The sequence below is a fragment of the Malassezia pachydermatis genome, assembly GCF_001278385.1.
Source record: "Malassezia pachydermatis strain CBS 1879 chromosome Unknown scaffold8, whole genome shotgun sequence".
In the NCBI taxonomy this organism is placed as follows: Eukaryota; Fungi; Basidiomycota; class Malasseziomycetes; order Malasseziales; family Malasseziaceae; genus Malassezia; species Malassezia pachydermatis.
In genome coordinates, this window is record NW_017253145.1 from 151,186 (window position 1) to 172,945 (window position 21,760).

Genomic DNA, 21,760 nt, shown 5'->3' on the forward strand with positions numbered 1-21,760 from the left:
CACAGTCCCATTGCCCACCTCCGCTGTGGTCTGTGTGGCAGGGCGAGATGTCGATCGCTGCGCCGAGCCGGGCGCGTGAGCAGGTACTAAGCGCCCAATTTAATCAAGACTTTAGCTGTGTAGCCGTCGGCACCACCGCAGGCTACCTCATTGCGAATTGTGAGCCCTATGCACAAGTGCATGCCAAGTGTACGTATATGCTTGATGACTTACCGCAGTGCAAGGACCTACGACCCTGCTCCGTATGCTGTTTAGCACAAGCTTAGTGACGCTTGTTAGTGGCCCAGAGGCCCGCAACCAAGCGGCAGATCGTCGATTGCAAGTGCTGAATACCAAGCGGCAGTCGGTCATTTGTGAGCTTTCCTTTCCATCCCGTATCTTGGATGTACATCTGAATCGACGGCGTCTGGTCGTAGTACTGGAAGATTCACTGTATGTGTACGACATTAGCAATATGAAACTCCTGCATACAATCGAGACAGGGCCCAATCCTTTGGCGGTGTGTTCCCTGGCCGCCACTTCAGACGCATCGTACTTGGCATACGCAGCGCAAGGGGCGCCCTCTACGGCGCATGATGTGGACCATGGAACTAGAGGCCATGTCCTCATCTACAACCTTATGACGCTCAGTGTGGCTCATGTCTTTGAAGCACATCGGTCTCGCATTGCGTGCGTTGCCATGAATGCATCCGGCACTATGCTGGCCACTGCCAGTGAGAAAGGGACGATCATCCGTGTATTTTCCGTGCCAGATGGTCGTCCCATGTACCAATTTCGACGTGGTTCGTACGCGGCACGTATCTACCAAATGACATTCAATGCGGCCAACACACTGCTGTGTGTCACGTCCGACTCAGGCACGGTCCATATCTTCCGCCTCACACCCACGACAAAGAACGATAGCCCGGAAGCAGCTTTGGAGGCTAAGCAGCGCTTATCGCTTTTCTCGCAATGGCGCAAGCAGAGCACAGCGATGGCGGGGGCGTTAGGGACGTACTTGCCCTCAACTTGGCAGGACATGTGGGAACCGTCGCGCGATTTTGCGTGGCTCAAGCTGCCATCGCCCAGCCAGCGTGCTGTGGCTGCGATCAACAATACGCTCCCGATCGTCATGGTACTTTCGCATGATGGACACTTGTACACGTATGACTTGGACTTGGAACGAGGCGGCGAATGCCGCCTGACAAAGAGTACGTATGGCACGATTCACTGACGCTGTACAGCCTATGCCCTACTGCATAGATAATTGTGTATGGATAATGATACGATAGACTACGTACATCGGCTCCTTTACAGCTTGCCAACGAGCTTCTCCAGCTCGCCGCTTTGCTGCGCACGGAGAATATCGTCGCAGCCACCGAGGTGCTTACCGTTGATGAAGATGTTCGGGACAGTACGCTGGCCGGTCTTCTGCAACAGGTAGTCCTACGCGGTCAGCTCCCTCAAAGAAACATACCTGCACATCCGGGCCCTCCTTCATCTCATCCAGCTCGAGCAGACCGATCTTGTTCGACTCCAGGTTGAGGCCCGCAATCACTTGCTTGGCACGCTTGCAGTACGGGCAGTACGACTTGCTGAAGACAGCAACAAGGTGCTCTGAGATGAGTTTCTGCCATGTCAGTGGTGCATCTCCTGGCTTCACCTACGTCAGCGACCTGCTTGGCAGCCATGGTGGTTCTAATGGACGCCCGCCACGGTGGGCGAGACGCGTGGCCTACCAGGATGCAGGTGCACGTGATGACCTAGGCAGCGGCGCACAGACGCAACAACGTTGGGAAGGAACGACTACGGCACTAGAATACAAAAGTTGTTGCGACGCGCACCTGCCTGCAGTTCACGCTTTTTGAAGACGGTGCCATCCCAAAAAGGCGATACGTCGGTAAGAGACGAAGAAAACGTTTTCCCATCTGGGCGCTCACGCTGCTGCAGAAGCCAGCGTGTGAGACGCACACTATCTTCGTTCTCCACCACATCGTAGCCACATGCATGTACAATCTTCCGGAAATGATCATGAGTCATATACCGGCTATTTGTGACGCACGCTAGCGGGAGAACCACGTACAAATAGCCACCGGGGCGAAGGTACCTGTGCGCATGTAGAAGCATTTGGCCTAGGACGTCAGTAGCAGGAAAGCACCTACCTCTTTTATGCAGATCACCCACAAAGTTGATGACCAAAGATAATCCCACCAGATCGAAACAATCTTCTGGGGAGCTAGGGATAGGATACTCGAAAAAATCACTTTGGATCACATGGTCGGCGCGTGGGTGTAGATCTATGCTCGTCACATGCACAAAGGTAGGCCACTTGGCGTACGCTGTCCCTGCAATGGCCCCTACATCTAGAAGACGGACAGGTCTAGCAAGAGGCCAAATCTGTTTCAGGATTTTCACGCACCATTTCCCCGACTCACCACCACGAATCGGTGCGCCGCCTGTGGTGCTTTGGTCTTGATACACCTGTAATCCGCCTAGCGCCTGCTGCTCAGCGAGCAAAGCTGCTCGTTCTCTAGGCGATGCACGAGCAATTTGCTTCTCGAGCGTGTGATATTTCGCAATTAACTCAGCATGCTTCGTAGGTGTATGGGACGCCTTCTTGCCTTTGGGCCTATGCTTCACACCTCCACGCTTCCCGCGTGGGCGGATGAGCTTGTTCTTCTTGCGGGGTGCGTGCGAGGTCACTGACGTAGCGTCGTGCACCATCGTAGCGATACGCAATGAAAACGCGCCGCCGGAGAAAAAAAGAGACCAATTTCTCCACATTCGTCCGCAGCCTACGAAACCTACACCTGGGGTTCCAGCTTGTTCATGCTGCCGTCCGGCAGTTGATGTGTGATGGTGCCATCTTCCATGCCGAAGTACGCCGCCTTGCAAATATGAGTAAAGATGCCCACTTCTACTACACCCGTGAGATGCTTAATCTGCTGCAGAAGCACATCGGGCGTACGCATGAGCGTCTGTGGGAATACAGCGTCAATGCACAAGTTGCCGTTGTCTGTCACGACAGGACCAGCCTTCGCAACCGCCATACGGAGCTTGGCATCTGTGCTGCCGAGTTTCTTCAGGGCGGTGAGGACATGGGTAACTGCAAACGGCACAACCTCAATTGGGACACCCTTCTTCCAGTTGTCGCCCAGCACCTGGGAAATCTTGCGGTAGTCAGCCACGACGATAAAATCCTTCGCCGACTCTGCCACGACCTTCTCACGCAGATGGCAAGCGCCACCTCCCTTGATAAGGTTCATTGCTGCATCGACTTCATCCGCACCATCGATGGTGACGTCCAGGGCAGGAATCTGCTCGATATCTCCGAGGCGCAGGCCGCCTTCCTTGATCAGGTTGGTCGCCTGGAAGCTGGTGGGAACGAACCAGCGATGCTGGTTCGCCTCTGCACCGAGCTCAATAAAGCGTTCGACCACGTATACGACTGTCGAGCCAGAGCCAATACCAATGTACTTGTGCTCGGGTTTGACATAGTCATTCACCGCGGCAAAGGCAGCTGCGCGCTTCGCTGCTTCAATGGGCGACAAGGTTTGTGCAGTTGAGGAGGCCATCGTGTGTGCTGCTGTAGTCAACGTGCGAAAAAGTTTGGTTGCAAGCACGATGTCGAAGGCGAGGTGGGATCCGAAACGCAAGGGAGAGGCCACCGTCGCTCTTTCGGCTGAATCATCGCTGCCCTGAGGCTTGCTGACTCAGCGTTGCGTGGATAGGTCCGCGAGAGGCGCTCGAGGTGCGTTCCACTTTTTTTCTTGCTTTCCCAAAGGCGCACGGTCATGGAGGACGAGTGGCGTACGGACGACTTGGCTCCGCAAGAGGATCTGAAAATCACGCCGCAGGACATTGATGTGGACGTGACAGAAGGTGTGAACGAGGTTCCTATGGACGAGGGAGAAGAGGCTGAGACGCACGACCCGGAAGAAGAGTTTCAGGACGATTCCATCGCGGCATTTTACTCGCACCGCAAGTCTGTGTTCTGTGTCGCGCTTCATCCTAAGTTCCCTAACCCGCCTCTCTCCGTGAGTGGCGGTGAAGACGATGCTGCCTGGATTTGGAATACGATTGATGGCACAGAGGTAGCCCACCTGACGGGCCACGCAGACAGTGTCATTGCGGTGGCGTTCAGTCACGATGGCGAGATGGTCGCGACAGGTGGCCTGGATGGTCGTGTGCGTCTATGGCGCCGCCATGGATCGGGCCATGAATGGTTCCACTGGGAATTTCTAACCAACCTCGAGGGTCCCTCGGAGATTGTGTGGCTGACATGGCATCCACGCGGCCCTGTGCTCGTGGCTGGCTCCTCCGACACGACGATCTGGATGTGGAAGTTGCCATCGGGAGCCGAAATGAATGTATTCAATGGCCATACCGGCTCTGTGACCTGTGGCCGCTTCACGCCGGATGGCCGAAAGCTCGTCACAGGCAGCGATGATGGCTCGCTGATTGTATGGGATCCTGCCACGGCTGCGCCCTTGGCGAAGCTCAAGGATACGGATGCCCGGTTTGCTCTGGATGGGGGAATTACGTCGCTGTGCATCAGTCCTGACAACAAGCTGGTCGTCGTTGGTGGTGCCGCTGGTGGTGTGCGTGTGGTGAGCATTGCCAACATTGACAACGGCGCGCCGGCCCAAGTGGTTGCTGCCTTGGATGGCCATGACGAAGGCGAGAGCATTGAGACGGTGGAATTCATTGATCTTGTGCCAGCTAACACACCTGGTACGTTCGCCGGTCCTACTTCGCGCACGTCGACGCACGTTGTGACTGCCTGCACGGATGGTCGCGTGATTGCCTGGGACTTGACGCAGGGCAAAATGCGTGGCGAGGCACGTCATGAGTCGGCTGTGACCAAGCTGATTGTCCATCCCAATACACCGCTGTTCACCACCAGCTCGATGGACCACCGTCTTCGCACGTGGGACGCACGTACCATGCAGCTCCTCGCTACGCAGCATGGCTTCACCGATGGCGTTCTCGATGTCGCTGTAGGCATTGACGATGGCATTACGCAGGGCATGGAATCGGGCGGTATTGGCGCGTACGTGGACCCTTCGCAGTCGAAGGGCTACAAGCTGATCGGCGCAGGCGATGAAGGCGTCGCGCTTGTGTTCCGCCTGCAATAAAGGCCCAAGGTGTATAGTACGTACGAAATGTATATGTATGTATGAACTGCAAGGTCGAGTAGGGTATCATGTACAGCAGCCACGCCGTGTCTTGGGCGTCGCAGTGAGATCGCTACTGCGCCAATCGTCCGACGCCAGACTGGTATCCGCCAAACTAAAGTGGCTCCTACCTCGCGAGGTAGATGGTCCGCCATAAAAGATGCCTGTATCAGCCTCATCAGGGTTGATTCGACCTGCCTCAATGCCTAGAAGGAGCGAACGCGCGGCAAGCTCAAATGGCACTTGTACATTTTCGCCTGTGAACGACGATACTTCTGTAAACAGTGCTCCATGCTGTGCGGCCCAATGACTCGCTTCCAGAAAATCCACTTCACGTTCGTCCATCTCCCGATCCAATTTGGTGCCAACAAGCACGACGACCGTATGCCGCGATGTGAGTGCATGCACATCGTCGAACCATGTCGTGAGAGACGTAAAGGTATCCCGTCTGTCACGTAAGAAGCGCCCATAGCACGTACTTCGTGATATCGTACACCAACAAGACAATCGCTGTGCCGCGATAGTACCCACGCGTCACTGACCTAAACCGTTCTTGGCCGGCCGTATCCCATATCTGCAACTTGATATTCGTCGATCCGACCTCAATAAGGCGACTCATACAATCTACTCCGATCGTATGTGTGGTACGCGTCTTGGCTGGATGGGTCAGAAGAGGTCCACGTACGCTTGCCATGCACAAAAGCATGCGTCAGGCAGCTTTTGCCTGTGCCTGACTCGCCTGCGAATGAGTGAAAGAGGCACGTACCTAGTACAATGGTCTTTAACAGATAGTCTATCGTCAGAGTTGTTTGACGTACCATAAGAGCCAAGGTCCTCTTTGGCACTCAGTTCCATCGCAGCACCGGCTCGCAGCTCCTGCTTGCGTGCCTGACGGATCCCAGCGCGCGCCTCGCTGTCGGTACAGGTGGAGGTTTGTACGGAGGTTGGGCACTATCACGTGATACAACACGAGAGATCAACACTTTAGTGTATGTAGATGTTGCATGGAGGGGGACGTCCGTCGAGGCCTCACAACAGCGGCACTGTTTTCTCCACGACCGAATGCGAGGCCTCGACGTGGTCATGCCGTTCAAGCATGTCGCGCCTCCGTCGCCGCAGCTTGATGCTATGATGGACCCCTCATCAGCGGCCGAGCTGGCAGGAAATAACCGATCTCCACGTCGCTCGTTCCGAGCACGTATGTCGGATACCCTGCATCGTGCTCGCGGCCGCTCCACGAGCCCCGTTCCTACAAGCCCTCACACATCAGAATCTCCTAGTCCGACTAAGAGTCTTGGAAAGTTGTTCCGCAAGTCGATGGACTTTGCTCGCAGTGCCTCGCCTACCCCGACACCTACATCGCATCGCAACAGCGATGTGGTGTACAGTTATACCGCCCCTGAATACGAAGTGCCAGATTTGCCTGACTGGCAGCTGTACGATGGTACCAGTGTTCCGATGGATCTCGTCGGAATGGGCAATAGCAAAGAAGTATACGAGCTCCCTTCTGAATCCCCTAAACCCCCTTCGCCAATGCTCCCTATGCAACCAGAGCATGTGGCTGCACATATGCACTTCCAGCCAGGGCAGGTGGTGCCGACCTCAGTTATATCGCCCATGACAAGTCGGGCTACACCGACGGCGACAGTCCCGGCCCATGACTTTGGTGCGCCTGGTACGGGCGGCGCCATCGAGGCGGCGTACACGGAGCAATACGAAGCACAGTATGCCAGCATAGATGCCGCTCCCTATGATGCGCAGTATGTCACAGAAGATGTGTCTCATGGTGCGTTGTACGATGCGTACGCACAGCCGCCATCAACCCACTTCAAGGAGCCAGTCGAGGACGAGATGCCGCCGCCTGTGCCGCCGCATGATGTGCACCTTGAGGCTCATGCCATGCCAGCACAGGCAGAAAAGCCTTCTTGGGTGCCGCAAGGAGAGGATGCGCCGCTTTTCGGGCATACGGCGCCACGCACACGGTCCGGCCGCGTAAGTCTGGGCATGGCACCAACCTCGAACATGGCGCCTGTGCCTCCTCCGACACAGCCTGTAGCGCCCGTCTCTGCCTCGACGACGCAGGGCGATATCTCTGACTGGCAGGATGGCCGTGCTGAGGTGGATATTGTGAATGCCTACGCGGATACGACGGTCGGTGCGACTGAGACAGGAAACAATACCGTGATTGAGCATGACGTGCCGACAGAGCGCACCAACCGGTATGAGCCTACGGTACCCAACGATGGCACGGCATGGCGTACGTACGACACGGATGCAAGTGAGTATGAGGACGACGACAACGACGTGGATGTGTCCGAGCAGGGTCTTGTCGCTCGCAATGGTGCTACACCCGCCACGACGGCCTCTGAGACGGAGCGTGCTATGTCGCCTGGCGACAAGCAGCAGCGAATTCTGGACGCCATGCAGAAAGCACCCGAAGGTGCGGGTCTGACAGACCTTATGAACCGTGTCGTCAAGCCCGAGCGCCAGAGCTGGTTGAAAGGCCTCTGGACTCGTCAAGTATCTGGCGCCTCGCAAGCGCCTTCTTCCCGTTCTGTCTCGCAATCCCAGGATGGTGAGGGTGTGATTTTCCGTGGTGCAGATGTGAGCCCCTCGATTTACAGCAACCAATCCATGGAGCGCTTCGATGACCAGGCGTCGCTGGCCGACGAGCCTGTGACAGGGCTCGTTGACTCTGAGGCACGTGAGCTGCCGGAGCAGGGCTTGGTCCGTGGCACGGCATCGCGGGCGTCTACCCAGCCCAGCGACGATGAGCGTGAAGCGTTTGAGCGTCGTCGTGCGTCGCACATGCAAGCGCGCCAGATCTTGGAGGAGGAGCGCGAGCGTGGCATGTCGGGCGATTTCCGTGAGCAGGTGCTGGGCCCCACTACATCCACAGCTACGCCCATGCTAAGCGTGGATCTGCCGCTACCGCCGCTACCCTCTTCGACTGCTCCATCGTCGCCCAGGGATGCTGCTACTCCCTCGCCTGTGCCGGCTGCCGCGTCGCCTGCCGTGGCACCGTCGCCTGTACCAGCTGCCGCGTCGCCTGCCGTGGCACCGTCGCCTGTACCAGCTGCCGCATCGCCTGCCGTGGCACCGTCGCCTGTACCGGCTGCCGCCTCGCCTGCCGTGGCGGCACCTACAGAGCCTCGTGCTCCCACACCCGCTGACTGGGCCGCCCCTAACGCACAGGCTGACTGGGCCGCCGAGCAGCAGCAAATGACCTACCAAGGCTCGTATGAGATGCCCGACGGCCAAGCCTACTACGATGGCCAACAAGCGTTTTACTACGAAGGCCACGCTGCCTACTATAATGACCAGCATCAGGACGCGTACAATGCTTACGAAGGCCAGTACAATGCATGGCAGGCGCAGTACCAGGAAGCATGGCCCGCTATGGAACAGGGCTATGAAGGCGCTGCATCCACCATGCCCTCGGCCGATTCCACGTCGTGGCATCCTCATCATGTCTATTTGCAAGCCAACACGGAGCCCATGCCGGATATCAGCTATCATGGCAACCACCAATGGGAGGCACCGAAAGAAGGATGGCACCATCCCGATGGTCCCTGGCAGCGTGAACAGGCGTCGGCTTCAAATACTTCGCCTGTTCACCAAGTACGCCGCAAAGCCTTGCCAGGCTCGCAACCTGCACCGCCGGCCGTCGCACCGACAATGTCTGCCTCGGTATCGACGCCCACGGAGCCTCTTGAGCCTATCTTGAAGCCGACAACTCCCAGTGTCTCGGCGGCCACAATGCCGGTCAAGTCCAGCATTCCCCCGATCTTACCCCCTGTGGATGAGTCGGATAGCTCGATCATCATGGAGGATGGACGTAAGTACAAGTCGGATGGCTTTGGTGGCCTAGTGCTTGTGAACGACGAGGCGAGCAACCGCAGTGAGGCGTCTGCTACGCCGGACGTCGATGAGCGCGCTACAACACCTGTGCCTTCGACCGAGGTTGTCATGACACCCAAAGCCCCGCAAGTGCAGTCCATGCGCACGGATTTCCATCCGGAGGATGGTCGTGCGCCTACCGCTCTTTCTGTGCACATGCCACTTGGCGCGAATGGCGGCAAGGTGGAAGAATCTCGGTTGACTCCCTCGCCGCAGCCTGGCTCGCAAGGGATTGTCCGTGCTGGTACAATGATAACACGGCCTACCTCTGGCTTAGCCCGCTCGCCTTCATTGGCGCGTGCTGCGACGCTCTCACACACGCGCTCCCTGCCAGCCGATGGCCGCGCATCGCACTTCCATATTGCGCCGGAAGTGTATACCACGCCGCAAAGCTTGCAGGGCAGTGTAGGCCGCATGACATGGACGCCGGAAATGGCGGAGGCAGCGGCAAAGTATATCCAGTCTATGACATCGTCAGCTTCTCACAGCAGTATGCAGCCCTTCTCGGCAGCGCAGGTACCAGCTGTGCCCGTGCCAGGGGCGCCTGAGCCATTACCGCTGCCCAAAGATACAGCGCCTACACCGACTGTGCCGCAGCCTGCGGAGCCGCTCATGCCGACGTCGCGTTCCGTCATGGCACAGCTCGAGGCAAAGGGTATGCATGTGGATGTTATGTTGGACGCTGGTGAAGGCGCCGGCGTGGATGACAACACACCTCTACGTGAAGCGATCAAGGAGCTCATGTTGCGCTTCTACTTCTATGAGCGTCATTCGATCCCGATTTTGCGTGAATTGGATCACCGCCTCGTGGCCTTGGAACATTGGTCCCTTCTTGATCCGGATGCGATGGATGTACAGCCTGCGTGGAACAAGGATGCCGTGGCGCGCGTCACGAGCGAAGTTCGTCGGGAAGTACGCTCACTCATGATGGGCGCCAAGATGCTCAACGAGTGTCGCCTGCATGTACAGAAGATTGCGACCACTGTACCGGAGGAGGCCAAGCGGAAACGCCCATCGAGTGTGCGTGGTCCGAACAAGCGCCTCCTTTCCTCATCGACGCAGGCGTCGTCCAGTCGTGTATCCTCGGTGAGCAGTGTGCAAAGCACCGGTACAGTGATCGCCCTGCCCACATCCGAAGAGCCTGTGGCGCCCAGTACGCCCTCCTCGATGCATCGGCGCCGTTTGCCTACGCCACAGGGACCCCCTGCGCTGGCTACGTTGATGACATCGTCCTCGCCCATTGTCCCAGGCTCGCCGATGATGCAAGAGGCGCTGGCCTTGGCCCAAGCCTCGTCTTCACCTGGCGCTACGCCGACGCTGCCATCGACTCCGCGTGCCTTGCCGACGCCCCCTATGCAGGCCGTGGAGATGCTCGTCGAGGCACCCGTGGACATGCCTGTTGACGGGCCGGCTGAGGAGGCGTCTACGGAGACGCCAGCCGAGACGCCCGTCGAGGAGCCCGTCGAGGAACCCGTCGAGGAGCCAGCCAAGAAGCCAACTGAGGAGCCCGTCGACGAGAATAACTTCCGTGCGCCGACGCCGGTCAAGCCTGTGGTGCGTGCTCGCAGCAGTCTGCTCGCCTCGTTGCAGCGTGCTGATATGCGTGCCCGTACACCGCCACCTCCTTCGTCTCATGGCAACGAAGCAGAGTCAGAGAACAGCGTGCCTACCGGCCAACTGGAGAAGGACCAAGTCCGTGCTTCTACTCCACGCGCGCCTTTCGCCAGTGTCGGTAACACGATGACGACGACCAACAAGAATGCATCTACGGGCCTACGTGCTCGTGCGCAGAAATACCTGGACAATGTGGAAAAGGTGTCTGCCTCGCCCTCCAAAGACTCTGTGTCCACCCCTGAGAATGTGGCCCCGACACGAACCCATGCGTATCAACCCTCCGCGCTGAGCGAATCGCTGCGGCGGCGCATGGCCCGATTTGAGGCCGCTCGTTCGTAGAGAAAGCGTATTTGTTGTTGTAATGTGTACGTAAATGTTGTTTCCCTTTTTAATTTCCGGACGTCCGCCGGCGCACGCCGTCGCCTCTCACTTGGCGTTACCCACGTGCGCGCAATTTGCGTGCGTAGGTTCCTCGCTTCTATTTTATTTTATTCTTTTATTTTTTTTTTATTTTGACAGAGGCTACAAAGTGTGATAGTGGGAAGCATCTCTCCACACTACCATGAAGCAAGTGGCGCTGGTGGATCCCCCTGTGCCCACTGAGGCAGTGCCGTGGGGGGCGTCACAAACACGTACCAAAGAGGAGGAGACTTCTTCGCTATTGGCGCGTGAAGCGAACTATGAGGGTCTTGTTCTTGATCCGCACGGTGGTGTGCCACACGCCATCTCCGCGCTGGAGCAGGCACGTCAGTCGGATCACAAAGGTGTGGCCAAAGGCGTACTTCTGTCCCTTGGCTGGCTCGATCGTCTTTTATCCTTCTTTATTATTATTGCGATGATCATTGGTGTTGTGATCGGCGAGTTTGCCGATCACGCGAAGGAAAACCTCGAGAAGGGCAACTTCCGCGGTGTCTCCGCTCCCATGGTTGTGGGTCTCATTGTGATGATGTGGCCTATTCTAACCAATGTACAATATGAACGCCTCCCGAAGATCTTCAGTGAGAGTCGTATTTGGCTGCAGCTTTTTGTGGCCATCATCATCAACTGGATTCTTGGCCCATTTGTCATGCTGGCGCTGGCCTGGGCAACACTGCCTGATTTGGACGAGTACCGTATCGGTATCATCATGGTCGGCCTGGCAAGGTGTATTGCCATGGTCATGATCTGGAATCGTATTGCGCGTGGTGATAGCGATACGTGTGCCATTATTGTCATTGTGAATTCGCTTTTGCAAATGGTGTTGTATGCGCCGTATGCCATCTGGTTCATCAACATCATCTCAGGCGACGAATCGTTCAGGCTGGAGTACAGAGAGACGGCCATTGCCGTCGGCATCTACCTCGGTATTCCTCTCGGCGCTGGTATCGTGACGCGTTTCATTATGCTCTCGCTACTGGGCCGCGAGAAATTCCAGAAACGATTCATGCCGTTCTTTGGGCCTTTGAGTCTGATTGCCTTGCTCTATACAATCATTATCATTTTTGCATCGCAAGCACGGCAAATTTTGCACAACTTGGGCCCCGTCTTCCGCACCATTGCCCCGTTGGTGGCCTACTTTGCGATCATGTGGACCGCGACCTTCCTAATGATGTGGTTTGTTTCGCGTCGCTATGGCAAGCACAATTGGGGCTACCAAATGGCCGTGGTGCAAGCATTTACCGCCAGCTCCAACAACTTTGAGTTGGCCATTGCAGTCTGCGTCGCTTTGTACGGCGCTTCCTCGCCGCAAGCGTTGGCTGCGACCATCGGGCCTTTGGTCGAAGTGCCTGTATTGCTTATTCTAAGCTGGGTTGCCCTGTTTGTGGGCCGATATATGCGTTGGGATATCAAGTACGATGCGCAGATGCAGCATGCTGCTGACAAGATCGACGCGGAAAAAATGGCCTCGGACACATTGTAAATATACATGAGGATATAATAAAGCCTTCTTGGCAAGGACAGGGTATCTAGACTATGACACAATCTTCGCGGATCTTAATGCCATACATTTCCGCATCGATGTTCTTTTCGATGGTTTTAAAGTCGCAGCGCGCACGAAGGAACTCGTACATTTCTTCTGGGCGCAGTGTACCGCTGCTGAGCGTGGTATCCTGCACCAACTTCGCCAGTTCTTTAGGCTCTTCCACAATGTACAGGCTTCCAATCCGTTTCAATGCGCCAAATAAGGTAGTAAGGGATGGCTGCTTAAGTGACTCGATGAAATGGAAGTAGCAGTTTAGGTCGGAGATCACTTGGAATCCGCCGGGAATCGAGATAATCTGTCGCTTCAAATGCTTACAAAGGACCCTGCTGTTAGTGCATCGCATACGTACGAATACAATCGGAACCCAATCTCCTGGTAAAACACGTCCAAGATGGCTTTATCAGCGCAGCTAGCCAGCATATCGCAGTACGTCCGCAGTGTCGCACAGCACTCGGCGCAGGCATGTGTCGGCTGCGATACGTCAAAGGCCGCATCGGTCGGTGGGTAAAAGTCCAGTGGGTTTTGATGCGTGAACACAATGTGCTCAATCTGCTGGACCAACAGTTCTACTCCTGCATTCAAGCCAGCCGCAACTTGTTCATCCAGCTCATTTTCAAAGCGCTTTTTCTCTCGTACGGCCGCATTGGTAAAGTCCAGCTTGCCCAGCAAACTAGGACCAAGACGGTCGAAAAATACCTGCATCATCTGCTGGATGGTGTCGCCAATATGCACCAGCTCAAAGAACAGAAGAAGCGGGCCAACATGATCAGCTGCATCGCGACCTTTGGGCTGATCGTGCTTGGCAGGATCGTACGTCAATATCTGCTCACGTGCTGTGGCAAAACCCGGTGTCATATGCGCATCGTTCAGCGAAGCAAACAAGCACACGACTGCATCAATGATGGCACGTTGCGCACGTGCTTGGAACGTCGTATGCGCCTGACGAAGGGTGTCCAAACGCTGAATCGTCAACCGCGTGACGGTAATCAATTCCATGGCCGTCTCCAAATTCAGCAAGGACGACATCTGCATAGGTTTGGATGTGATAATCATGGGCACCGATATGTCTGCTGCTGGGGGCGGCGTAGGTATAGATGTTGACACCGTACGAGGCTCCTCATCCTCGTCTTCCCATGTGGCTGGCGTATCTTGGAGACCGCCATAGCCTTCCGCTGGCGATGAGGAAGGGGGAAGCGACTCAGACGATGCAGCAGGCGACGATCCAGTCCATTTGGAGGTCAGCGAGGAAAGCCCTGAGCTGGCAGAGCGTGGCATACTGACAGCCGGCGTAAGCATGGCGTCTTTAAATGTAGTTAGGAACGAACGTTTCTGTGCAGAGGAATGCGGTGCTGACAGCACATTGGACTCGTCGTGCCATTCCTTGACCATCATTTCCAAGTCACCTAGCCATCGATCACAGATTCGTTTGAGTTGTTGAGTGAGCCATGTATGCTCTGTATCCAAATACTCTTCCAGCGATTGCCGCCAAACCTGCATGACTACGCCGCGCATTCGATCCACATCATCCTCCGGCAGATCAGTCATACTCAAAAGACTCGAGAGCGACTGCACGTACGCATTCAAGTACCACTCCACCGATCGTCCTCGTGCCTGCTGCAAGAGCGTTGACACGTAATCCGTCACCAAGCTATCGACCACGACCTCCAACAGACAGATCTTCACAGGCTGGGCTGCCGGGAAAATACGGTCGATGAGCGCGAATTCCTCACGTAGCACTCCTTTCAGATGCTTGGCAAACTCGTCCAATGGCTCGGTTCGCACCACAGGCGTGGCCTCTTGGGGCAGCGCATCGCATGGGTTGTACGGCAGCCGCGCATGCAACACAGGGCGTGTAGAGATATGCACCTCGGCTATGACACTTCCACCCAGAGCTCGCAGAGCAGCTGCATGGGGCAGTACAGGCCGTGCATCCGACACAGGGCCCAGGTCATGGGCGACTGCGCGCAATTCCCACGCTGTCATCGCATGCTGATGCATAGTCTTCTCTGCTGCCATACATGCTTTCTCATCCTGCGAAGCATGGGCCTCAACCCAGCGTGCTTCTTCTGAGGTATAAGCTGTGCGCAGTTGTGTATCAAAGTACACCATAGCTTGAACAAACTTTGCCCGAATCAATGCATCGTCTGCCATGCCCGGCCCAGGAATGCCTTGGACCACAGGGGATATAAAACGGGCTACAATGCACATCAATTTGCATTGCTCCGAGAGCTGGTCCGAAGCTGTAAACAGAGAACAGGAGGACGTCGACGGTGCCTGTAGAAGCGAGACAACCATGGGTCGCAGCACGTAAAACGCACGTTGCATACGTGCAAAATAAGGCCTTTCTTCTGCATTGACGTGACTTGTAAGCGGCACCTTGCTGTCCAAGGCAGACGAGAGGGGCGTATCCCACTCCAGGTCGGACAGTAAGTCTATCGCTTTGGGCTTGGCTGCCGGCATTGTCAGACGAGCTGGCGGCGCTGGCTGTCGCGCCTTCACTGGTGCATCCAAAAGAGGGTCAGGCAGACATGTCATCGGTTTCCATCCCAACCTGTGCCAACGCCACTTCCACAGTGTCTCATCGTCTACCATAGCTTTGAAAGCACGGCATGTAGCGGCTACCGCGGCCAGATCGGCCATCGGTACGTAGTCGAAAATCTGGCGAAGGATACGATCCGGGAGATGCGACTTGCATTCTGCCTGCTCAGAGGCAGGATCTAGGCGAATATCTAGTCCTTCCTCCGCATCATCCATGGTACCAAATGGACTTCGTGACGACCGACGCCCAGCGATCTCTGAAGCAACCTACCTGGCGTTGCTGATGCTTATATAATACAAAACGTCGTGCACGGTCGTACTAGGGCGCTTGCTTGACGCGGAGACAGTTTTGCCGTCGTCCTCTTTTTGGGTCCACGCTAAGGGCGGCGTTGTATGCCTAGGTTCTTTGCATGCTTTGAGTCTGCAATCGCCCGTCATGGCAGGCCTACCTAATAAAGAAGTGCCCAGTTTGCTAGCACCTGACTTTTATACGCCAATGCCTAACACAGCGGCGTTTCGTGATCTATTAATTTTCGAGGAGAGGCTCAAGCAGAATGCTGCGCGAATGAAAGAGCGCAAGAATAAATACCAAAGTACGTGGTACAGTGGTGTTAACTGTCAGCATTTTTAATTGTACTTTGTCTTTTCATTGTATGGCTCACCTATCTGTTTCTGTTTGCCACGCCTCAGGTATGTCACGTATGCCTAATGAAAAAAGAACTTTTTCTTGTACTACCTCTGCATTGGTTTTTTATTGATTGGATGTATGACGTTGGTCCTGTTTTTTGCGAGTGGACTGTATGCAGACAAGATTTCAGCGTCGCACAAGTATGTTGTCACGCTGATGTACTCACACTAGATTTATCCCTCAAGCGAATCGATCCCTGCGCACATTCAACATGTACCTAAATATGCGAACTGTGCGATCATGGCCCTCTTGGATAACCTGGATCTCTTTTCTACGTGGTTCTAAAGCCACCTCTTCCACGTCGACAGACGAACGGCCAGCACGCGGCCCATACAATACCTCAGGCACACGCTCCACTCATACGTTTCAACGTCGGGCTACCATGCCCAAGGTCCCACCTACACGGAACGACCGTGGTGAGATCATTTTCTCTTCACGTGTAGATACCGAGTTTCGCGAGGGATACGAGCGCTACCGGAATGCGTTTGAACGAAAACGTCGAGAAAAGCTCGAGGCGCAACGACTTGCTTCTGTGACCTACCGTTCACGATGGCCCTTCTCGCTTTTCCTATCTACCAGCACCACGCGCAACTCAGCTAAATCCAGCACATCTTCGTCACATACGAAATCATCATAGATACCCAATCCGCCTATTCATTGGCTTGCACCGTGCCATTGTGTCTCTCGCTGCTCTGTGCACCCCACGTGACAGCTCCACTACCATTTTTTGGTGGTGTTGTTTATTTCCATCCCCACGACATGGGTAGCGTGCGCGGTCCCAGGGCACGGACGGTGTCGAATCGTTCGCGATGGAAGAAGGAAACAGCCTTTGAGGCTATTCAGAAAAGCAAAGAGGCTGGTCGTAAACACACTGTAAAAGGCGGCGTAGCGCGATTGAGCTTCGGTCCTGATGGACCTGGGGACGATGACGACACCCTATGGGTATGGGACGAGGAGGAGCTCCTGCCCAATGGAAGCGCTATGACAGCCGCGCGAAAGGCTACATTTGATGATCGCTGGCCGTACACTGGCCGTCGTGGTTGGCGGCCTACCAGCAACAAGCTTAGTGAAGCTGGATTTCATTACACGCCCACGGACGATGAAGAAGATGGATGTGCTTGCATCTATTGTGGTGTTGAACTTGGTGGATGGGAAAAGACAGACGACCCTATGTATGTATTCGTATTGCTTACCGCAGTCATGAACACCAGCGGCGTCGACCTGACTGTCCCTTCTTTCACTGCATTATTGCAACAGCCCTGGATGAGGACGAACAAAGTCAACATGAGGGGGATACGTCGCACAAGCGAAGTGCCTCTGGCGAAGTTAGGAAGGGGAAGAAAGGATCGTATAAAGAGGAAGACAGTCTCGATGATATATCTATGGAAATTCTACCCCGAAAGAAGCGCACCACACGTTCTGTTAGTGCCCGCGGTCGGACTGTCGCGGCGGCGGAGCCCGTAAGCGCAGAGGAAGAGGTGCCATTGGAATTTTCGCTGTCACATATGAATGAAGATGATGTGGTTGAACAGACGTCACATGAAGTACCTCAGGCTCCATCGATCGATAAAGACGAGTCGCAGGCTATTCTGACGATGCCCTCAACCCCCCCAGAATCCATGCCTGTTGAAGAGCCACGCCACTCTACGCCTTCACCAAAAAAGACAGATACGCAAGATCATTCCATGGCTGACTTGGAATTCGTCCATTCAAGTGCATTGCCTCCTCCTACCAGGTCGTCGCCGACCCTAGAAGCTGTCAGTACGATTCCTGCTCCTGTACAAAATTCAACCTCGGATACCCCACCATCAACAAAGTCTTTGTCCCAATCGGTTGCGATGTCGACCAACGAATCTGATGATGAAGCTATGGTCGAGAATCTAGTGACTTCGCCATTACCCCCTACCAAGCCAGCGTTATCCCTTCCTCGCATCGAGGAATATCTCCCGATTCCGTTTCCCCACAGACATAGCAGCATTGATGTGCCGCCTATGCCGGATCCTCATCAAGTCACTGTTCTGGAATGGGTTACTCAACAACAGACCTATCTACTTGACACTATGCGTGAGCGGATAGAGCAACGTCTTGCAAGTATGCGGCAAAAGAACGCGGAGGAGCGAAAGAAATTAGAAAAAACACTCCGTTCATAACATATGTATTGGTATAGAGCAACTTTACGCGTTGGCATCGATGCGTGCAAAGTACACATTTTGGACGAGCGTGACCAACGAGGATGTGCACCAGTACACAAGAAGTACGGACGGCATTTGTGCCGCAATAGGAATCGAAGCAATTGCACCGACACGCATCATATTCGAGAGAATGCGAGCGCGAGGCGGCTCTTCCACATCGTTTTGGCCAGGCGCGAGCCCCATAGCGGCCTCCATCGCTCGCCTACGCAGTCTTGTCCAGGTGGACAATTCCACATTGATCATGTTGATTGAGCCACAAGTCAATGGCATAATGAATGTCGGGTCGCGATCGGCTAATGTTGGCCCACCAATCTTTGTCAGGCGATCTGCCAGGCTGGGATCCAATCCCTTGTCCATAAGAACTTGACGAGTAGCAGCGGATTGCGCAGCAAACTCTTCATTGGGCGACCACCATGGAACAAGTTCTTGTACCAGGGGTGTATCCGGCAGAATGGCGCCTTGGCGCAGTAACAGAGAGACCACAACAAAAAGCGGAACATGAATGGCCAGCGATGTCAATGTGGTTTTCATGGGCGAGCACTTGTACAACGATATAAGATGCCTCCATTTCTGCGACAGACTTTTCTGAATTTGGCGCACTACATGACGTTCTTGCTCGGGCGTCGGTGCCGTTGACAAGTTCTGCCGCTGCCAAATCGAGGCGGGAATCTGTTTCTGCCATACTTGCCATTCTGGCATGACAATCTTTGTAAGTCGGTCATTCCGTTTCCTCTGCCATAAAGTAAGTGGAACAGATATTAAGGAACGAAGGGATAGGGTCAGTGCAATGACAGAAAGTGTGTATGGGTATGCTAGACCTAGTTCTGTTAGACCCGCCATTTCTGGCAAGGACATCATGTGCTTCGCCAATGGATCCAGTACGCTGATGCTATACGAAGGTGGATTAGAGTGCATGCCCCGCATTCCCACACAACGTAAAGGCACAGAGCCACGGGGCCATGACGCATACACAGATCGCCTAACGAGCGGAAGCATCGTAGCGTGAAACGAAACAAACATGTCGTTCATTACGAGCCCACGTGGGATTGTCCAGGTGGAGGCTTTCTCAGGACGTGGTCCAACCGCCTGCCTGGTTTAGGTAGCATGCGCCTCCATCCTAGCAATGCGTCGATTACAGTAGGACCTGAAGGAGAGGAGTGTACGATTTACCCAGCCACATATATACCCCTTGGAGAATGTGTCGTCGTGGATGGCTTTGAAGTGCGCCGGTTTTCTGAACATTACGCGTGCACTTGTCCTGCATGGCGATATGCAGCCGATGTAGCTGTGTCGAAACGCACTTGCGACCATTTGGCGGACGTGCTGGGGGCATTGTATGAAAAGGAACGTACAAAAGAGGAAGTAAGTATAACGTTGGCTTACGCTAGGTGGCGCATCCAGGCCATGTGTGGCTTCCTCGAACGCCGACCAAGCGAGGCAGCGCCCATATGGCTAGGGCGAAGCTCGTCAAGTATTTGTCGCCCGAATCATCACCATCTAAGCGACAGAAAACAACTCCCACGAAGTCTGTGCAGCTATCACCCTCCTCTTCTGTTGCTCGTGCAGAACAGGATCACACGGCTATTATGGTCCAAGGTGGGGAAGAGCCACCGCAATTGATCGGTCGTGTCGACGTAAAATTGTTTCTCCTATTGGCGAATACATGGCCAAGTTTACCTGATGGGCACAGTGCTACTACCAAAGATCCAACAGGATGGTGGATCAGTGAAAAGGTACGCAAAAGGTCACTCACCATCAGCTTGATGGCGTACGTGCCTTATGGGATGGCCGATGTTTATGGTCTAGGCGGGGGAAGCCATGGTCCGCGCCCACTTGGTTCACGGAACGTATGTTGTTTTCTGTTGACAATAGAACTCCCAGCTGATATGCCACTCGATGGCGAATTATGGATTGGACGTGGGCTGTTTGAACACACCTCGAGTGTATGTCGATCTACGGTACGTGGCAAGCTATCTTATCCTTAATAAGACATCAGATGAATGGCATCATATAAAATACATGATCTTTGATACCCCTGGATGGCAGACAGAGCGTGTAGAGGAGCGCTGGGCTCGTCTAGAACGCGTCTTTCCCGTGGCAGAGAGTGACCAATGGCGCTCACTAAAGGTATGTGGGGGCATGACTAAGTATAGGCTGGCCCATACCTTGTCAAACACACAAGATGCACATGTGTGAACCACCTGAACGACCTGCTTGACCATGTTCTTTCTCTGGGTGGAGAAGGGTACGTTTCCTATCGTCTTAACCTAGCGTCATGCTTCGCCGTCCCGAGTCTCTGTATGAAAAAAATCGCAGTACGACTCTATATAAGCTGAAGCCTGTACACGATGGGGAAGCACGTGTGGTCGGCTACGAAGAGGGACAGCATGGCATTACCGGTCTCGTTGGATCGCTTGTATGTGAGACTCTGGAAGAATCACCACGCCGCTTTCGTGTCGGGTCTGGCCTCACAGAGCATCTGCGGAAACACCCTCCCTCTATCGGTACCATTATCACGTATCAATACGGTGGAATCGGCTCTCAAGGCCTTCCTAGGTTCCCAAGATACCACGGCGTCCGCGCTGATGTATAGAGAAACAAAGCAAGTATCTACCTATCCATTTTTAATCATGAACCATTGGCATTATATATCCATAGGCGTCTACGGGGTCTGCAGAGGGCGACTCGCGGCGCTCTTCGGAGCACCGAAAGCCATATCCCTCTTGATCTGAGCGATCGCACGGGCCGGGTTCAGACCCTTGGGGCACGTCCGGGTGCAGTTGAAAATAGTGTGGCAGCGGTACAGTGAGAACGTGTTCTCCAGCTTAGCACGACGCTCATCACCGTGAGCATCACGCGAGTCAGCCATCCAGCGGTAGGCCTGCATAAGGACAGCCGGGCCGAGGTAGGCATCCTGGTTCCACCAGTACGACGGGCATGAAGTCGAGCAGCAAGCGCAGAGAATGCACTCGTACAGACCGTCGAGGTGGCGGCGCTCCTCAGGGCTTTGCAGGTACTCGCGACCACCCGGAGGAGGACCAGCAGGCTTCAGGTATGGCTCAATGCTGCGGTACTGCTTGTAGAACAGCGTCAAGTCGGGGATCAGGTCCTTCACAATATGCATGTGCGGGAGCGGGTAAATCTTGCTGTTGCTGCTGTCACGGTCGATACGGCACAAGCAGGCGAGGGTGTTGACACCATCAATGTTCATGGCGCAGCTACCGCAAATACCCTCACGGCACGAACGGCGGAAAGCGAGGGTCGAGTCAAACTCGTTCTTGATCTTCAGAAGAGCATCGAGAACCATGGGGCCGGTCTTGTTCAAATCAATCTCGTAGCTCTGCATGTGGGGCTTCACTGACGGGTTCTCCGGGTCCTAGTGAGGTTAGCACACCATGGATCGTTTATAGCCATACATACCCAACGGTAGATTTTGAACGTCTTCATCTTCGGGGGACGCTCATGCGCAGGTGTAGCCATAGCACTGACGGCAGAGGTAGAGAAGGCAGCAGCCATCGAACGCGGCGCAGCAAGGCGCGAGGCAACACGGATCGTGCTCGGCAGCGACACCATCATTTTGGACTGAAGATGGGAACAGCAAGAAGGGCTCTCTAGGGGCACCCCTACTCGGGTCAACGCGGAATTTGAGACATTGGAAACTAACAGGCTCTGATTGGCCCTGCCTGCCAACAAGCGCCCGAGTTGTCTA

The 21,760-nt window shown here is 54.9% G+C and overlaps 14 protein-coding genes across 14 annotated transcripts; 8 read left to right on the forward strand and 6 right to left on the reverse strand.

Moving 5' to 3' along the window:
- Positions 1 to 47: 47 nt before the first annotated feature.
- Malapachy_0465 (wd40 repeat-like protein) lies at positions 48 to 1,213 on the forward strand (the record flags this gene model as incomplete). Its single annotated transcript, XM_018134984.1, has 2 exons — positions 48 to 189; positions 219 to 1,213. 2 exons carry the CDS (start codon positions 48 to 50, stop codon positions 1,211 to 1,213), a joined length of 1,137 nt encoding a protein of 378 aa, XP_017990457.1.
- Positions 1,214 to 1,785: 572 nt separating this feature from the next.
- On the reverse strand, positions 1,786 to 2,703 carry Malapachy_0487 (nucleolus protein; the record flags this gene model as incomplete). The annotated part of the gene is made up of 2 exons (XM_018135006.1): positions 1,786 to 2,111; positions 2,142 to 2,703. 2 exons carry the CDS (start codon positions 2,701 to 2,703, stop codon positions 1,786 to 1,788), a joined length of 888 nt encoding a protein of 295 aa, XP_017990597.1.
- An 80-nt stretch (positions 2,704 to 2,783) lies between these two features.
- On the reverse strand, positions 2,784 to 3,554 carry Malapachy_0485 (ribose-5-phosphate isomerase; the record flags this gene model as incomplete). The annotated part of the gene is made up of 1 exon (XM_018135004.1): positions 2,784 to 3,554. The coding sequence occupies one exon, from the start codon at positions 3,552 to 3,554 to the stop codon at positions 2,784 to 2,786; it is 771 nt and encodes a 256-aa protein (XP_017990595.1).
- Positions 3,555 to 3,773: 219 nt separating this feature from the next.
- Malapachy_0466 (wd40 repeat-like protein) lies at positions 3,774 to 5,117 on the forward strand (the record flags this gene model as incomplete). The annotated part of the gene is made up of 1 exon (XM_018134985.1): positions 3,774 to 5,117. The coding sequence occupies one exon, from the start codon at positions 3,774 to 3,776 to the stop codon at positions 5,115 to 5,117; it is 1,344 nt and encodes a 447-aa protein (XP_017990456.1).
- Positions 5,118 to 5,183: 66 nt separating this feature from the next.
- Positions 5,184 to 6,011, reverse strand: Malapachy_0479 (ras-domain-containing protein; the record flags this gene model as incomplete). The annotated part of the gene is made up of 5 exons (XM_018134998.1): positions 5,184 to 5,604; positions 5,636 to 5,813; positions 5,842 to 5,895; positions 5,923 to 5,949; positions 5,975 to 6,011. The coding sequence occupies 5 exons, from the start codon at positions 6,009 to 6,011 to the stop codon at positions 5,184 to 5,186; spliced, it is 717 nt and encodes a 238-aa protein (XP_017990448.1).
- A 207-nt stretch (positions 6,012 to 6,218) lies between these two features.
- Positions 6,219 to 11,009, forward strand: Malapachy_0499 (cell division protein; the record flags this gene model as incomplete). The annotated part of the gene is made up of 1 exon (XM_018135016.1): positions 6,219 to 11,009. The coding sequence occupies one exon, from the start codon at positions 6,219 to 6,221 to the stop codon at positions 11,007 to 11,009; it is 4,791 nt and encodes a 1,596-aa protein (XP_017990471.1).
- Positions 11,010 to 11,232: 223 nt separating this feature from the next.
- Positions 11,233 to 12,570, forward strand: Malapachy_0469 (arsenite transporter arr3; the record flags this gene model as incomplete). Its single annotated transcript, XM_018134988.1, has 1 exon — positions 11,233 to 12,570. One exon carries the CDS (start codon positions 11,233 to 11,235, stop codon positions 12,568 to 12,570), a length of 1,338 nt encoding a protein of 445 aa, XP_017990462.1.
- Positions 12,571 to 12,616: 46 nt separating this feature from the next.
- Positions 12,617 to 15,387, reverse strand: Malapachy_0478 (f-box protein pof6; the record flags this gene model as incomplete). The annotated part of the gene is made up of 2 exons (XM_018134997.1): positions 12,617 to 12,956; positions 12,983 to 15,387. 2 exons carry the CDS (start codon positions 15,385 to 15,387, stop codon positions 12,617 to 12,619), a joined length of 2,745 nt encoding a protein of 914 aa, XP_017990441.1.
- Positions 15,388 to 15,607: 220 nt separating this feature from the next.
- Malapachy_0509 (hypothetical protein) lies at positions 15,608 to 16,144 on the forward strand (the record flags this gene model as incomplete). Its single annotated transcript, XM_018135026.1, has 3 exons — positions 15,608 to 15,764; positions 15,794 to 15,861; positions 16,031 to 16,144. The coding sequence occupies 3 exons, from the start codon at positions 15,608 to 15,610 to the stop codon at positions 16,142 to 16,144; spliced, it is 339 nt and encodes a 112-aa protein (XP_017990507.1).
- Positions 16,145 to 16,241: 97 nt separating this feature from the next.
- Positions 16,242 to 16,496, forward strand: Malapachy_0510 (spo7 domain-containing protein; the record flags this gene model as incomplete). Its single annotated transcript, XM_018135027.1, has 1 exon — positions 16,242 to 16,496. The coding sequence occupies one exon, from the start codon at positions 16,242 to 16,244 to the stop codon at positions 16,494 to 16,496; it is 255 nt and encodes an 84-aa protein (XP_017990532.1).
- Positions 16,497 to 16,618: 122 nt separating this feature from the next.
- On the forward strand, positions 16,619 to 18,009 carry Malapachy_0502 (hypothetical protein; the record flags this gene model as incomplete). The annotated part of the gene is made up of 2 exons (XM_018135019.1): positions 16,619 to 17,031; positions 17,058 to 18,009. 2 exons carry the CDS (start codon positions 16,619 to 16,621, stop codon positions 18,007 to 18,009), a joined length of 1,365 nt encoding a protein of 454 aa, XP_017990510.1.
- Positions 18,010 to 18,033: 24 nt separating this feature from the next.
- Positions 18,034 to 18,750, reverse strand: Malapachy_0521 (cytochrome oxidase biogenesis protein (oxa1 mitochondrial); the record flags this gene model as incomplete). Its single annotated transcript, XM_018135038.1, has 1 exon — positions 18,034 to 18,750. The coding sequence occupies one exon, from the start codon at positions 18,748 to 18,750 to the stop codon at positions 18,034 to 18,036; it is 717 nt and encodes a 238-aa protein (XP_017990484.1).
- An 887-nt stretch (positions 18,751 to 19,637) lies between these two features.
- On the forward strand, positions 19,638 to 20,387 carry Malapachy_0507 (dna ligase; the record flags this gene model as incomplete). The annotated part of the gene is made up of 7 exons (XM_018135024.1): positions 19,638 to 19,784; positions 19,811 to 19,898; positions 19,924 to 20,009; positions 20,041 to 20,178; positions 20,205 to 20,296; positions 20,323 to 20,349; positions 20,384 to 20,387. The coding sequence occupies 7 exons, from the start codon at positions 19,638 to 19,640 to the stop codon at positions 20,385 to 20,387; spliced, it is 582 nt and encodes a 193-aa protein (XP_017990515.1).
- Positions 20,388 to 20,713: 326 nt separating this feature from the next.
- On the reverse strand, positions 20,714 to 21,627 carry Malapachy_0483 (succinate dehydrogenase; the record flags this gene model as incomplete). Its single annotated transcript, XM_018135002.1, has 2 exons — positions 20,714 to 21,427; positions 21,472 to 21,627. 2 exons carry the CDS (start codon positions 21,625 to 21,627, stop codon positions 20,714 to 20,716), a joined length of 870 nt encoding a protein of 289 aa, XP_017990593.1.
- Between the last annotated feature and the right edge of the window lie 133 nt (positions 21,628 to 21,760).